At 34.9% G+C, this 12,939-nt stretch overlaps 1 protein-coding gene across 1 annotated transcript in view; it reads left to right on the top strand.

Annotated features, from left to right (window-relative positions):
• LOC110466363 (sushi, von Willebrand factor type A, EGF and pentraxin domain-containing protein 1-like) overlaps window positions 1-12,939 on the top strand; it is a 107,784-nt gene that overhangs the window by 37,576 nt on the left and 57,269 nt on the right. The window contains exons 9-18 of the mRNA XM_021522811.1: window positions 389-552; window positions 726-966; window positions 1,145-1,323; window positions 2,202-2,388; window positions 3,936-4,136; window positions 7,435-7,608; window positions 8,117-8,299; window positions 8,540-8,719; window positions 9,524-9,643; window positions 10,807-11,001. Coding sequence (XP_021378486.1) covers window positions 389-552; window positions 726-966; window positions 1,145-1,323; window positions 2,202-2,388; window positions 3,936-4,136; window positions 7,435-7,608; window positions 8,117-8,299; window positions 8,540-8,719; window positions 9,524-9,643; window positions 10,807-11,001 — 1,824 coding nt within the window. The remainder of the gene's footprint in view (window positions 1-388; window positions 553-725; window positions 967-1,144; window positions 1,324-2,201; window positions 2,389-3,935; window positions 4,137-7,434; window positions 7,609-8,116; window positions 8,300-8,539; window positions 8,720-9,523; window positions 9,644-10,806; window positions 11,002-12,939) is intronic.

The raw sequence follows: 12,939 nt of genomic DNA, 5'->3' as shown, positions 1-12,939 counted from the left end.
GCATAGACATATATATTGTACCTAAGCATAGACATATATATTGTACCTAGGCATAGACATATATATTATACCTAGGCATAGACATATATATTATACCTAGGCATAGACATATATATTGTACGTAGGCATAGACATATATATTGTACCTAGGCATAGACATATATATTGAAGACAAAAAGGATGTCACAGAGCTCGATCTGATTAGCAAGACTGATGTTTATAATATTTGCGGTTTAAAAGTGTGTGTTGTACTTGCGGTATAAAAGTGTGTGTTGTACTTGCAGTATACAAGTATGTGTTGTACTTGCGGTATAAAAGTGTGTGTTGTACTTGCAGTATACAAGTATGTGTTGTACTTGAGGTATACAAGTATGTGTTGTACTTGTAGTATGTGACGACTTGCCAGTGGTCAGTAACTTAACGGCAAGGAGCTATCCAACGGTTTTACAGCCCGTGCAGTTCCCTACAGATTTTGGCATTGGCAGACTCGGCAGTACAGATACGGTGTGGGTTATCACTGCTGCTGAGAGGAGGAAGATCATCACTATCAGGGTAGGCTGTAATAACAAAACAGATCTGTATTTTAACATATATTAATCTGGATGATCTGCTATAAATTGCGAAAAAACCCATCAAATGCCCTTACTAATTGAACTGCTTGTTACCGGCTGTCATCCGGCCCACCTAAACACCTAAACATATGGCGTAATTATATTTGGCTTCAGAGGGACATGATAGACCTCCGGATAGGGGATACTTTGACCATCCGTGATGGCAGCTCTGCTTCAGGGGAAATGCTGGCCATGTATTCACACACAAATAATGACAATGGCATGACTTCGCCAGGTTCTGACTCTCCAGCAGGCGGACCCCAGTTTGTGTTCTCCACTGACCACCAGATGTACATCATCCTAAGTACCAAGGATGCTGTGGCAGGCGTTGGCTTCAGGTTCAGCTACTGGCAAGGTGAGCATGAGCTGTAATCATTACTTATTGTTAAATATCATGTGTCATGTATTGGCATTATTTCAGCCTTTCACTACAGGATTATTTATGTCAAAACATTGAACAATTGATGCATAACCCATGTTTTAAATGACATTTAATTGACTCACTATGTTGATGGGTTTGTGATTTGTTACAGGATGTGATGTCGTTATGAACAGTGATTATGGGGATATTTTCTCACCTGGCTACCTGTATGATTTGGATTATGCTAATTTCCAAACGTGCACCTGGAGTATCAGTTCACCTGTGGCTGGTAGAGGTGTAACTCTCTTCCTTGACACTGAGTCATATTTAGGCAGCGACGATTTCCTGGAGGTATGCATCTGTTCTGCTTGTTGAGGACCATATGCATATGTATGGTAGCAGTATACAGTAGAGGGTTGTGGCCATGGGTGATATTTTTGTTAAATGGCTAACCCCTGTATAATGATATGTAAAAAAAATAAAACTGTACTAAAATTGGTATAAGCATGATGAAGTGGGCAATGTGAGCTTCACATTTGTAAACAAAAAGAAGATTGTTTTTGGTTCGAGGATACAATTTTGGCCATAATCCGAAAGGGTGCCTATACACAAAAAGCTAGCTTTACAGGAGGTAAAACTTTGACAACAGCACATGACGCAAAATTGCAAAAAATAAAGTTTTACAACTTACTGGGACCCAGATAATTCTGCAACCAGGTAGGTAATCTTTAATATCAGACAGAACTTAGGAAAAAAAATACTAGTTTCGGGGGTCAAATTTTGGGTCAAAATAGCAATTTTTGGCATTTTGGGTAATTTTTGATGTGATAACCATGGTTTTCACACAAGTGACATACATAGAAAAAAGAGTTTTATACACTTCTCAGTACTTTATATGTATTGTAAATGTAATGCAGTTTACAAATCTATACATGTATACATGTTTTGTGTAGGGTAAATCCGCTGTGTTTACATTTCCTCGACATGTGCCTTGTTTATCAGAGTCGGGCCATTTCTACTGTATACTACTACCTATGCATAAATGTAATGCAAATGTATACAGAAACATACAATTTTATCTTGCGAAGACTGTGTGCATCGTTTTGATATGTATACACATTGAGGCTATCTTCAGTCGACTAGTTTTTATGTCTAGATTTCATTTTATGTTCAGCTTAATTATTATTTTTTATTTGATCCTACATAAAAACTGTTGTAATCTTTCCCAGATATTTGTGGACAAGAACGATGACACGGGGACCTGGGTCCATGATAATGTAACACATCCAAAAGGATTTGATAACGCCAACCTTCCGCTGGATCAACCTATACATTCCAGTAATGGCCAGCTCTTCCTCAGGTTCACCACCAACGCCATACTCCCAGCTAAAGGATTCCGGGCACGCTTTTCTGTTGGTTAGCTATGTTTTAAATGACAATTTGTACTATGTGCTTTTAATTTATAGCTCATCTGCCTAAAGGGCAAGAGATCTTACGCCATGGCGTGGCCTTCTTCATTCGTTCGTCCTGCTTCAATTGTTTTACACAACTTTCCTTCTGACATACCAAAATTACTTGGCTCATGATATTTCCATAACCTTTGTTCAAATAAATGACGTGGACCCACATTCAAGTATAAATGAGTTAATCTATCTAGGCCTTTCGACAGCTTCTTCTGGATAAGAAAGAGGCCCAGTCATATAGTTTTTGCTTATACATGTAGCATGCGGGGCTGGCTTTGATTCACTTCCAACGTCACAAAGGATGAAATGTATTGAAACATTATAACAGATTTTTTCTGAAAATTCAAGAAGCAATTTAATAAGTTGAAAAGTTTAAAAAAAAGTTCTTCTAAGAGAGACATAGATGATGGTGTTGAACGGTAATCAAACCTGTTCAAAGGAAATACTTACTTTCACAACCACTGGTGTCAAATGTTCGCCAAATAAACGAAATAATAAAGGTCCTTACACCCTTACAGAGTAAAAGGCTTGCAGGCATAACACATTCACAAATGATCGGCAGTAGTGCATTGCAGAACGCACTTACCTAAAGACGGATGGGGGTTCGGGGTTGACCTGCCCTACCACGTAGGTTTTCTCCGGGAATGCTGTTTTCCTCCATCATTAAGACCCATGCTGGATTCGTGAGCAATTAATATTAGTGGATAGATTTTGTTTCCTGAATTCTGTAAAATAAAACATAAGTATACAAAAAATCTAGACAAGTATGCAACAGTAAAACTCCTTAAGTGTTAAGTGATCAGTGAGATGGAGAGCAGTGAGATGGAGAGTTGTGATATTTAGGCTGCATTGTTAGCTTTATATTTTTGCTATCATTTTTTTTTTAATTTGACCTTGCCGCATTCTGAAAGTAACAGATGGGAGGTTCGTTTCGAAGCAGTTTTTATAAACTGGTCAGTGATACGTGTCCATAAGGCTGTTAGTTAAACAACATCTAAACTGTAACTTACCCGCACCCATCCAGTTTCTGACCACGCACAGCGTTGCTGACCTAGTGAACGCATGTCATGGTTATCGACGCATCGCTGGAAAAGCATGCTTTATATTGAGGGATTTCTCTGAAATCTTGTTTGTTATAGAACTTATAAAGTGATATACTGACATGTTTTTCCTTAAAGGCAAAAAAGAAAATAGCCCCCAAAAAACATAAAACTACAAAATGGATCCCAAGTGTACATTATATTTTGTTTCAACAAATGTTAGTGTTTTCAACAACAGAACCACAGAACCTGTATCAGTCATCTCCTATACATCACTAGTACATTACTAATACTGGGTATTACAAGTGTTATGAATATGCAATGGAAATGCAATATTCAAAGTCGGTTTCAACAGAAGATTAAATCAAGCAGTATGTGAAAAGATATACTCATAATCATATCAGGGTAAACATGTTTATATGGTATTAGTTGAACCCTCAGTATTTCTTTTACTTGACAGACTGCCAGAACCCTAACTTCAATGACAATTACACATCTGTCACTGGGTCAATGCGCTGGCGGTATCGGGACACGGAAGTGGTCACTTGTAAGGCTGGTAACACATTCGCTGACCAGCAGTTCCAGGGCAGTTCTACCTCACAATCAATGACATGTCAGTTCACAGGAATGTGGAGCACTAACGTCATACCACATTGTAAACGTAAGTCCATATACTACACAGGAATATACAACATTGTCAACGTAATTCCATATACTACATGGGAACATACAACATTGTAAACGTAAGTCTATATACTACACTGAAACATACCACATAGTCAATGTAAGTCTATATACTACACTGAAACATACAACATAGTCAATGTAAGTCTATATACTACACGGGAACATACCACATAGTCAATATAAGTCTATATACTACACTGGCACCATGCCACATTGTCAACGTAAGTATATACTACACTAAAACATACAACATAGTCAACGTAAGTCTATATACTACACGGGAAGCTACAACATTGTAAACGTAAGTCTATATACTGCACGGGAAGATACAACATTGTAAACGTAAGTCTATATACTATACGGGAACAAACCACATTGTCAACGTAAGACTATATACTACACGGGAAGATTCAACATTGTAAACGTAAGTGTATATACTACACTAAAACATACAACATAGTCAACGTAAGTCTATATACTACACGTGATCATACCACATAGTCAATGTAAGTCCATATACTACACAGGAATATACAACATTGTGAACGTAATTCCATATACTACATGGGAACATACCACATAGTCAATGTAGGTCTATATACTACACTGAATGATACCACATTGTCAATGTAAGTCTATATACTTCACGGGAACATACCACATAGTCAATGTAGGTCTATATACTACACGGGAACATTCCACATAGTCAATGTAAGTCTATATTCTACATGGGAACATACAACATTGTAAACGTAAGTCAATATACTACACTGAAACATACCACAATGTCAACGTAAGTCTATATACTACACTTAAACGTAAGTGTATATACTACACTAAAACATACCACATTGTAAACGTAAATCTATATACTACACTGGAACATACCACATTTTCAACGTAAGTGTATATACTACAAGGGAACATACCACATTGTCAACCTATATACTACACTGAAACCTACACTAAAACATCCCACATTGTCAACGTAAGTGTATATACTACACTGAAACATCCCACATTGTGAACGTAAGTCTATTTACTACACTGAAACATACCACATACAACATTGTCAACGTAAGTCTATATACTACACTGAAACATACAACATTGTTAACGTAAGTCTATATACTATACGGGAACATACAACATTGTCAACGTAAGTCTATATACTACACTGAAACATACCACATTGTCAACGTAAATCTATATACTACACTGGAACATACCACATTGTCAACGTAAGTGTATATACTACACTGAAACATGCATCATTGTTAACGTAAGTCTATATACTACACTGAAACATACAACATTTTCAACGTAAGTCTATATACTATACGGGAACATACCACATTGTCAACTTAAGTCTATATACTACACTAAAACATACCACATTGTAAACGTAAGTCCATATACTACACTGAAACATTCCACATTGTAAACGTAAGGCCATATACTACACTGAAACATACCACATTGTCAACGTAAGTGTATATACTACACTGAAACATACCACCTTGTCAACGTAAGTGTATATACTACAAGGGAACATACCACATTGTCAACTTAAGTCTATATACTACACTGAAACATACCACATTGTCAACGTAAGTCTTTATACTACACTGAAACATACCACATTGTCAACGTAAGTCTATATACTACACTGAAACATACAACATTGTCAACGTAAGTCTATATACTACACGGGAACATACCACATTGTCAACATAAGTGTATATACTACACTGAAACATACCACATTGTAAACGTAAGTGTATATACTACACTGAAACATACCACATTGTGAACGTAAGTCTATATACTACACTGAAACATACCACATTGTGAACGTAAGTCTATTTACTACACTGAAACATACCACATTGTCAACGTAAGTCCATATACTACACTGAAACATACCACATTGTAAACGTAAGGCCATATACTACACTGAAACATACAACATTGTCAACGTAAGTCTATATACTACACTGAAACATACATCATGGTCAACATATGTCTATATACTACACTGAAACATACCACATTGTCAACGTAAGTCTATGTACTACACTGACACCATACCATTTTTTGCACAGATGTCCATATCCTACACTAAAATATATCACGTTGTGGTCAATATTCCACACGGAAACATATCATATTGTCTACGAATGTAGACCTACCCAAATGTCACAGCTTACATCCATGATTATACCACATTGTAAACGTAAGTCTATATACTACACTGGAACATACCACATTGTCAACTTAAGTCTATATACTACACTGAAACATACCACATTGTCAACGTAAGTCTATATACTACACTGACACCATACCATTTTTTGCACGGATGTCCATATCCTACACTAAAATATATCACTTTGTGGTCAATATTCCACACGGAAACATATCATATTGTCTACGAATGTAGACCTACCCAAATGTCACAGCTTACATCCAACGCTATTACATACCACACTGTAAAAATTATTGCTTATTTTGAAAACCCTTTTTTTTTTTTTTTTTTTTAAATGATATATGAAATCTTATTGTTACAATGGTTTTGTACAGAAACAGTGTTTTATTTTGTAAAAGGGATAAATAAACATCGCTTTAATCATATTGTGTTTCTGTATATATCACTCTTTTGTTGAAAAGATTGTTTTGTGGAAACCACTGAAAAAGTTGTAAAAGGTATAGAACCAATCTTCCTGTCCAATTGGTAGAAAATTATGTTGACAAGTTGTTGGTTGAAGATAAGATTGTGTTATCTTTTTTCGGTATTATGCTAAATACTATTAAGCAGAAGAATATTAGGAGATATTTATGTGGTGTTTCTGTTGCTTCATGTAGCCGTCGGTAAAGGAATATATTAAATGTTAATTTTTATTAGAAATCGTTGGATTTTCCACTTAGTAGATGTAAAATATGCATTTATCAATTGCCTAAAAGTCACTAGATAGGACAAGCGGAAGAGAGATGTCGGATACCAGAATGCAGAAGTTAAAAGAAAAGTGAAATGTGAATTTTTGCTGTGTTTTATTGTTTAACTGTGAAACCGCTCTTGCTGATTTTATAACTTTGTATGTGAAACTTTATTTAAATTAAGCTTTACGCAAATTCCTCCATACTTCAAACAAAGTAACTCCGAGTTTGATCAAACACATTGGGCTAAGTTTATGACAACATTATGCTTATTTCAATTATCATTTTGAAGTAAGTGTCGTTCATAAACTATTGTTTCTTGTTACACTATTTAGCTGTTTACTGCGGAATGCCTTCAGTTATCGGTAATGGATTTATTTCGAGAAGTAATGGTGTGACGCACAACTCCTACGCTACCTACCAGTGCTATCCTGGCTTTACCTTAATTGGCAGTGAAAAAGTAATCTGTACTTCAACAGGCATGTGGACGACGCTTCCATCCTGTCGGGGTAGGTGTGGTTATTGTGTCTTATTTCTGCATGAATAATCTTTCCTTGTTGTGTGGCTCTTATATTTGCAGGAAAAAGTCCTTGTAGCGGAAGGAATGTGTAATCCTTATATGTCTGTAGAAATATTTTTGTGTTGACATGCGTGATTCTTATGATTTTTATGATAAATTAAATGTACACAACAACACACACTGGACTGTTAAAGTTTACCTCATCGTAAGCATTTCATCATATGATCCAGTACATCGTTTTTGTAAAATATAAAAATTTGAAACAAACTATATCATATTCTACTATACAATATTTTGACAAAATGCCCCTTTATTTTTTTAATATTCAACTTCAATTTAAGTAGGTAAATGTCGTGTTGATAAAAATTATATACTTCGAAATCTGGTTCATAAACATTTGTGTGATAAAAAATAAAATTAGTTTTATTACATCTTTCTATATTTAGTTTTATTACATATCTTTAAAATTAGTTTTATTATTACTTACAATTGTTTAGGTGCAGTCTGTCCACCACGAAGGAGTTTTACGTTTGGAACAACAAATGTTACAATGGGTGTTGACCAACAGTATGGAGCCATTGTTGCTTATGAATGTAATCGTGGATATGAAATAGTTGGGGAGCCCATCATCATTTGCCAGTCTAGCAGTCAGTGGTCCAGTGAAGTACCTTACTGCAGGAGTAAGTTTCTGCTGACACTGTGGCATGTTAGAGCATCTCATGGGTTTGGATGTTGTTTCCGATATTTTCATCATATGAAGGTGGTAAAAAGGACATCGTTTATTATATTTTCATCACACGTGAATGGTTAAAACCGTTGTTTACTGTAATATCATTATGTATAGAGGATGTAGAAAGGTATTTTAATGAAATCTCTTTATTTATATGAAGCCAATGTTAATGTAACAATATTTGTTGTAGAACTTTCCTGTGTAACCCCGGAAGTAAGGAATGCTAATCCATTCGTGTCAAGTCTTGAAGTTGGATTGACACTGACAGTACAGTGTAAACCTGGGTATGCTTTTGGAAATGGCTTAGACTATGGTGCCAGTTTATGTGAACCAAGCCTGCAATTCAATGTAGACATCGGGCACTGTTTAAGTGAGTAATAGAAAACAAAATAGATAGAATGATGTAATGTATCTTATGAGATCATTTGCATGATCGCTATATCATCACTAATGATACATAATATTATATTCTATATCAGACTTATTTATATACATTATCACGATGTTATATCATCACTAATGATACATAATATTATATTCTATATCAGACTTATCTATATACATTATCACGATGTTATGTCATCATCAATGATACATAATTTTATATTCTATATCAGACTCATCTATAGCTATATATATTATCACGATATTATATCATCATTAATGAGATATAATAGTATATTCTATACCGACTGATATATACACATTATCACGATGTGGATGTTTAGACTAAAAGCTAAGCTTGTTTGTAGATGTGGATTTTTAAACTTATCCTATGATTTATTTGTTAATGTGGATGTTTAGACTAAAAGCTAAGCTTGTTTGTAGATGTGGATGTTTAGACTTATCCCATGATTCCTTTGTAGATATGGATGATTAGACTAAAAGCGTGTTTTTTTTCCAAATGTAGATGTTTAGACTGATAACATGCTTCCCTTGTAGATATAGATTGGTAAGGCTGATAATGACCGACTTATGACATCGTTTGATCGTAGAAGATATTGATAAAGATACCTTGCTTTGTTTATAGATACTAATGTTTAGACTTACAGCGTGAGTTTTTTTGTTGATGTCGATGTTTATTTTTACAGATGTAATGTTTCGTTTGATAGCATTTCATCTTTTGATACTAAAGCATACATGGTAAGACCTTTTTTTAATTTATTGTTTGTAGATAAGGATGAATGTTCTGGGACAAACATTTGTGTTCAAAAATGCGTTGACAATGAAGGGAGTTATACCTGTGCCTGTAACGACGGCTACATGCTAAACTCCGATGGCCGCACATGTTCAGGTATTTATTTGTATTTTGTTAATGACGTTTGATCCAGTGATAGATCTTATATATTAATTTGCTTTTTAAATCGTTCAGAGGGAGAATCGGTACAGTGAAATAAAAAAGAAAGGAATTTTTAAAGCACTTGCAATAACAACTATCGAGATCTCCCTTAATAAAATTAAAGTCATTTTCGGACCAAAATAAATCAGCAAGTTATTAAAAATATCTTTTATTCGCTCCGTTCGAATTTAAGTGTCCAAACCCAATAAAACTGTAGCCGCTAAGATATAGTCTGATCCCAGAAAACATATTTAGCTTGATGAATTGTTCTTCACAGTAGAATTTTTAAAAAAATCTTTTTTTTTTCTTCAAAACAATTCTCTCCTCATTCATTTTTCAGCGCTTACCAAAACTAATTAAGAAAATAACACTTTTTTAAGCTCTGCTTTGTGACGGAAACTGTGCCATTTTATGCAACATCTGATTAAAAATCGATCAAATCATGTTAAACGTATAGCTCGATATAGGTTATTTATCGCCTGTATTGCTTCTCTTTACTTGAAGAATATCAGTTGCAAGCAGGGACCTCGGATTTATTTTCTCAAAATCGTTATTCATTTTTTTTCTATTAATTCCCTTGAATTCACGTTTTTCAGGATTGATTCTTTACCATAATTAGCCTTCGGTTATAAGCTAACCTAAGGGAAATTCGATAATGACAGAATATTTCATGAGTTAAACTTTTTTTCTGTTTATGTATTTTATGTTGTAGTATTGATTTCTAGTGACTGTTTATCTTTTTGTTATATATTGTGTATACTATGGTTCATGCTTCCGCCTTGGAAAGGACGGATCGCCTCTAAGATTTTACCATTTTCTGTGTCTGCACAGTCGTTATTCTTTGCCTTTATGACGTTTTAAGCAGTTTGTGCAGTGCCACTATAGATCATATTGTCGTTATGAGACCTAATTCAATATATGCCATTAAATATAAAGCTACTGCTTGAACATTACTATTAGAGGTCACATGCAGTTTTGGAGTTATTTAATTCCTGTAATACTTTTATCATTTCAGACTACATCTAAGTTTTTTCAGTGTGTCCTTATTTCAAGGGTTTTGGTTAAGATTGTCTCCGTAAAATGTTACTGACAACAAAATATTTCAACCTTTTTTGTAGACATCAATGAATGTGACGTAAACAAGGGAGGATGTAGTCAGAAGTGTAATGACAATGCTGGCGCGTATCGATGTTCATGTGATCAGCCAGGGTATGTGTTGTTCTCTGAGGACGGTACGTCTGGCTACTACATCCCAAATACTGAGACCGGGCTAATGTCGGGGGATATTTACCACCTGAACCACACATGTGTCCGTAAGTCAATACCAACCAGCACCACCACGGCCAATGTCAACGCCACAGCAGAAAACCAAACCACCACTAAAACCAGAAACTAAACCACGTCCACTGAGTCAAACAAAACCTCCACCAATACCAAAACTAGAACCTTAACCACTACAAAACAATAACACAACCACGACCAACAACATAAAAGAAAACAATAATTTGAAATATTTGAATTTAGATATGATAAGCAAAGAAAAACAATGAATGAAAACAACATAAAAGAAAACAATAAATTGAAATATTTGAATTTAGATATGATAAGCAAAGAAAAACAATGAATGAGAGCCATCCTATGTGAGGACCCCATATTGTTTAGGGGACTGACTCCAGGGCTCCCCAACCCTGGCAGTTCCAATCAAATTATATATACATATCTGTATATACTTAGGGATATATGTTTTGGGGGAAAATAAGCATAAAAGAAAACAATACAAAATCAATAACCAAAACCACAATACAACTAATACCAGGACCAAAACATAAACCACTAAATAAACCAAATCCACGACCAATACTAAAGCTAGAACCACCTTCAAACAAAACCAGAACCACATGTAATTTATTATGTTAAAATATTGTAATCTTAACTTTCAAAAGTACGAAACAGTGTGCACTTCTATTATGCGGCTTGGAGCTGAGTGTACAATCAATACTTGAGTGGAAGACTATAGAGTTAACTCATAGGTATCACGCTCCAGACATTGTATCCTTATTTGAAAGCAGATCTTTTTAAATTTTAACCGCAGAACATAAATGATTTGAATTATCGGGCAATGTTTTTAACTGGTTTGAGAATTATCTTGAAGATAGGAAGCAGAGAGTTCTATCTGAAGGTCATTTTTCTACTTTTAGGGTTGTTAATGCCGGTGTTCCTCAGGGATCAGTTCTCGGTCCTTTTTTATTTCTATTATACATTAATGACATCACTGGTATAGTCCAGAGTAACATTAAACTGTTTGCAGACGATACATCATTATATGTCATCGTAGACGAAAACCCACAACTAGCAGCAGATTATCTTAACCAAGACCTAGATAGAATTAACAACTGGGCTAGTACATGGGACATTAAATTTAACCCCTCTAAAACCAAATCACTATTTTTTTCTAGAAAAAAAGAACCTATCCATCCTCTAATTAATTTCTCTAATACTTGTGTAGATAATGCCCATGATCACAAACATCTTGGATTAACTTTTTCTGAAGATGGCACTTGGTCTACCCATGTTCAATTAATATATGAAAAGGCTAGTAAAAGAATAACAATACTTAGGTATCTGAAATATAAGATTGATAGGAAATCACTATGCAAAATATATACAACATTTATCCGCCCAGTGCTTGAATATGCAGATATTGTCTGGGACAACTGCTCTGACAATCTTAAAAATTTATTAGAATCTGTACAACTAGAAGCTGCAAGGATTATCACAGGTCTAAGGAAAGGTACATCACACCAAACTCTATATAAAGAACTAGGTTGGGAATCCCTGTCTGATCGAAGGATGAACCATAAGCTAACTCAGATGTATAAAATAACTAACAATTTATCACCCACATACCTCCATGACATAATTGATCCTCTTACTCATAACCCAGAAAATGATAGGTATACTCTAAGAAATGTAAGAATGTTTAACCCACCACTATGTCGTACAGAATCCTATGCTAAAAGCTTCTTCCCAGTAATGTGCAACAAGTTCAATGGACTTGAAAATGATATAGTACATTCCCCTACTCTTAATAAATTTAAGGCCAAGGTGTATAATAAAATATGTTGTAATAATGATATCTCGGATGTATTTAAAAATTGTGAAAGCAGAAAGGGTAACATAATCCTATGTCAACTGAGAAATGAGGCGAGTAACCTGAACTATGATCTATTCAAAGATCACTTGAAAGAGTC

Source organism: Mizuhopecten yessoensis, unplaced genomic scaffold, assembly GCF_002113885.1.
Source record: "Mizuhopecten yessoensis strain PY_sf001 unplaced genomic scaffold, ASM211388v2 scaffold1669, whole genome shotgun sequence".
In the NCBI taxonomy this organism is placed as follows: domain Eukaryota; kingdom Metazoa; phylum Mollusca; class Bivalvia; order Pectinida; family Pectinidae; genus Mizuhopecten; species Mizuhopecten yessoensis.
Note: the sequence above shows the minus strand (reverse complement) of the source record. Positions and strands in the feature narration are given on the sequence as shown.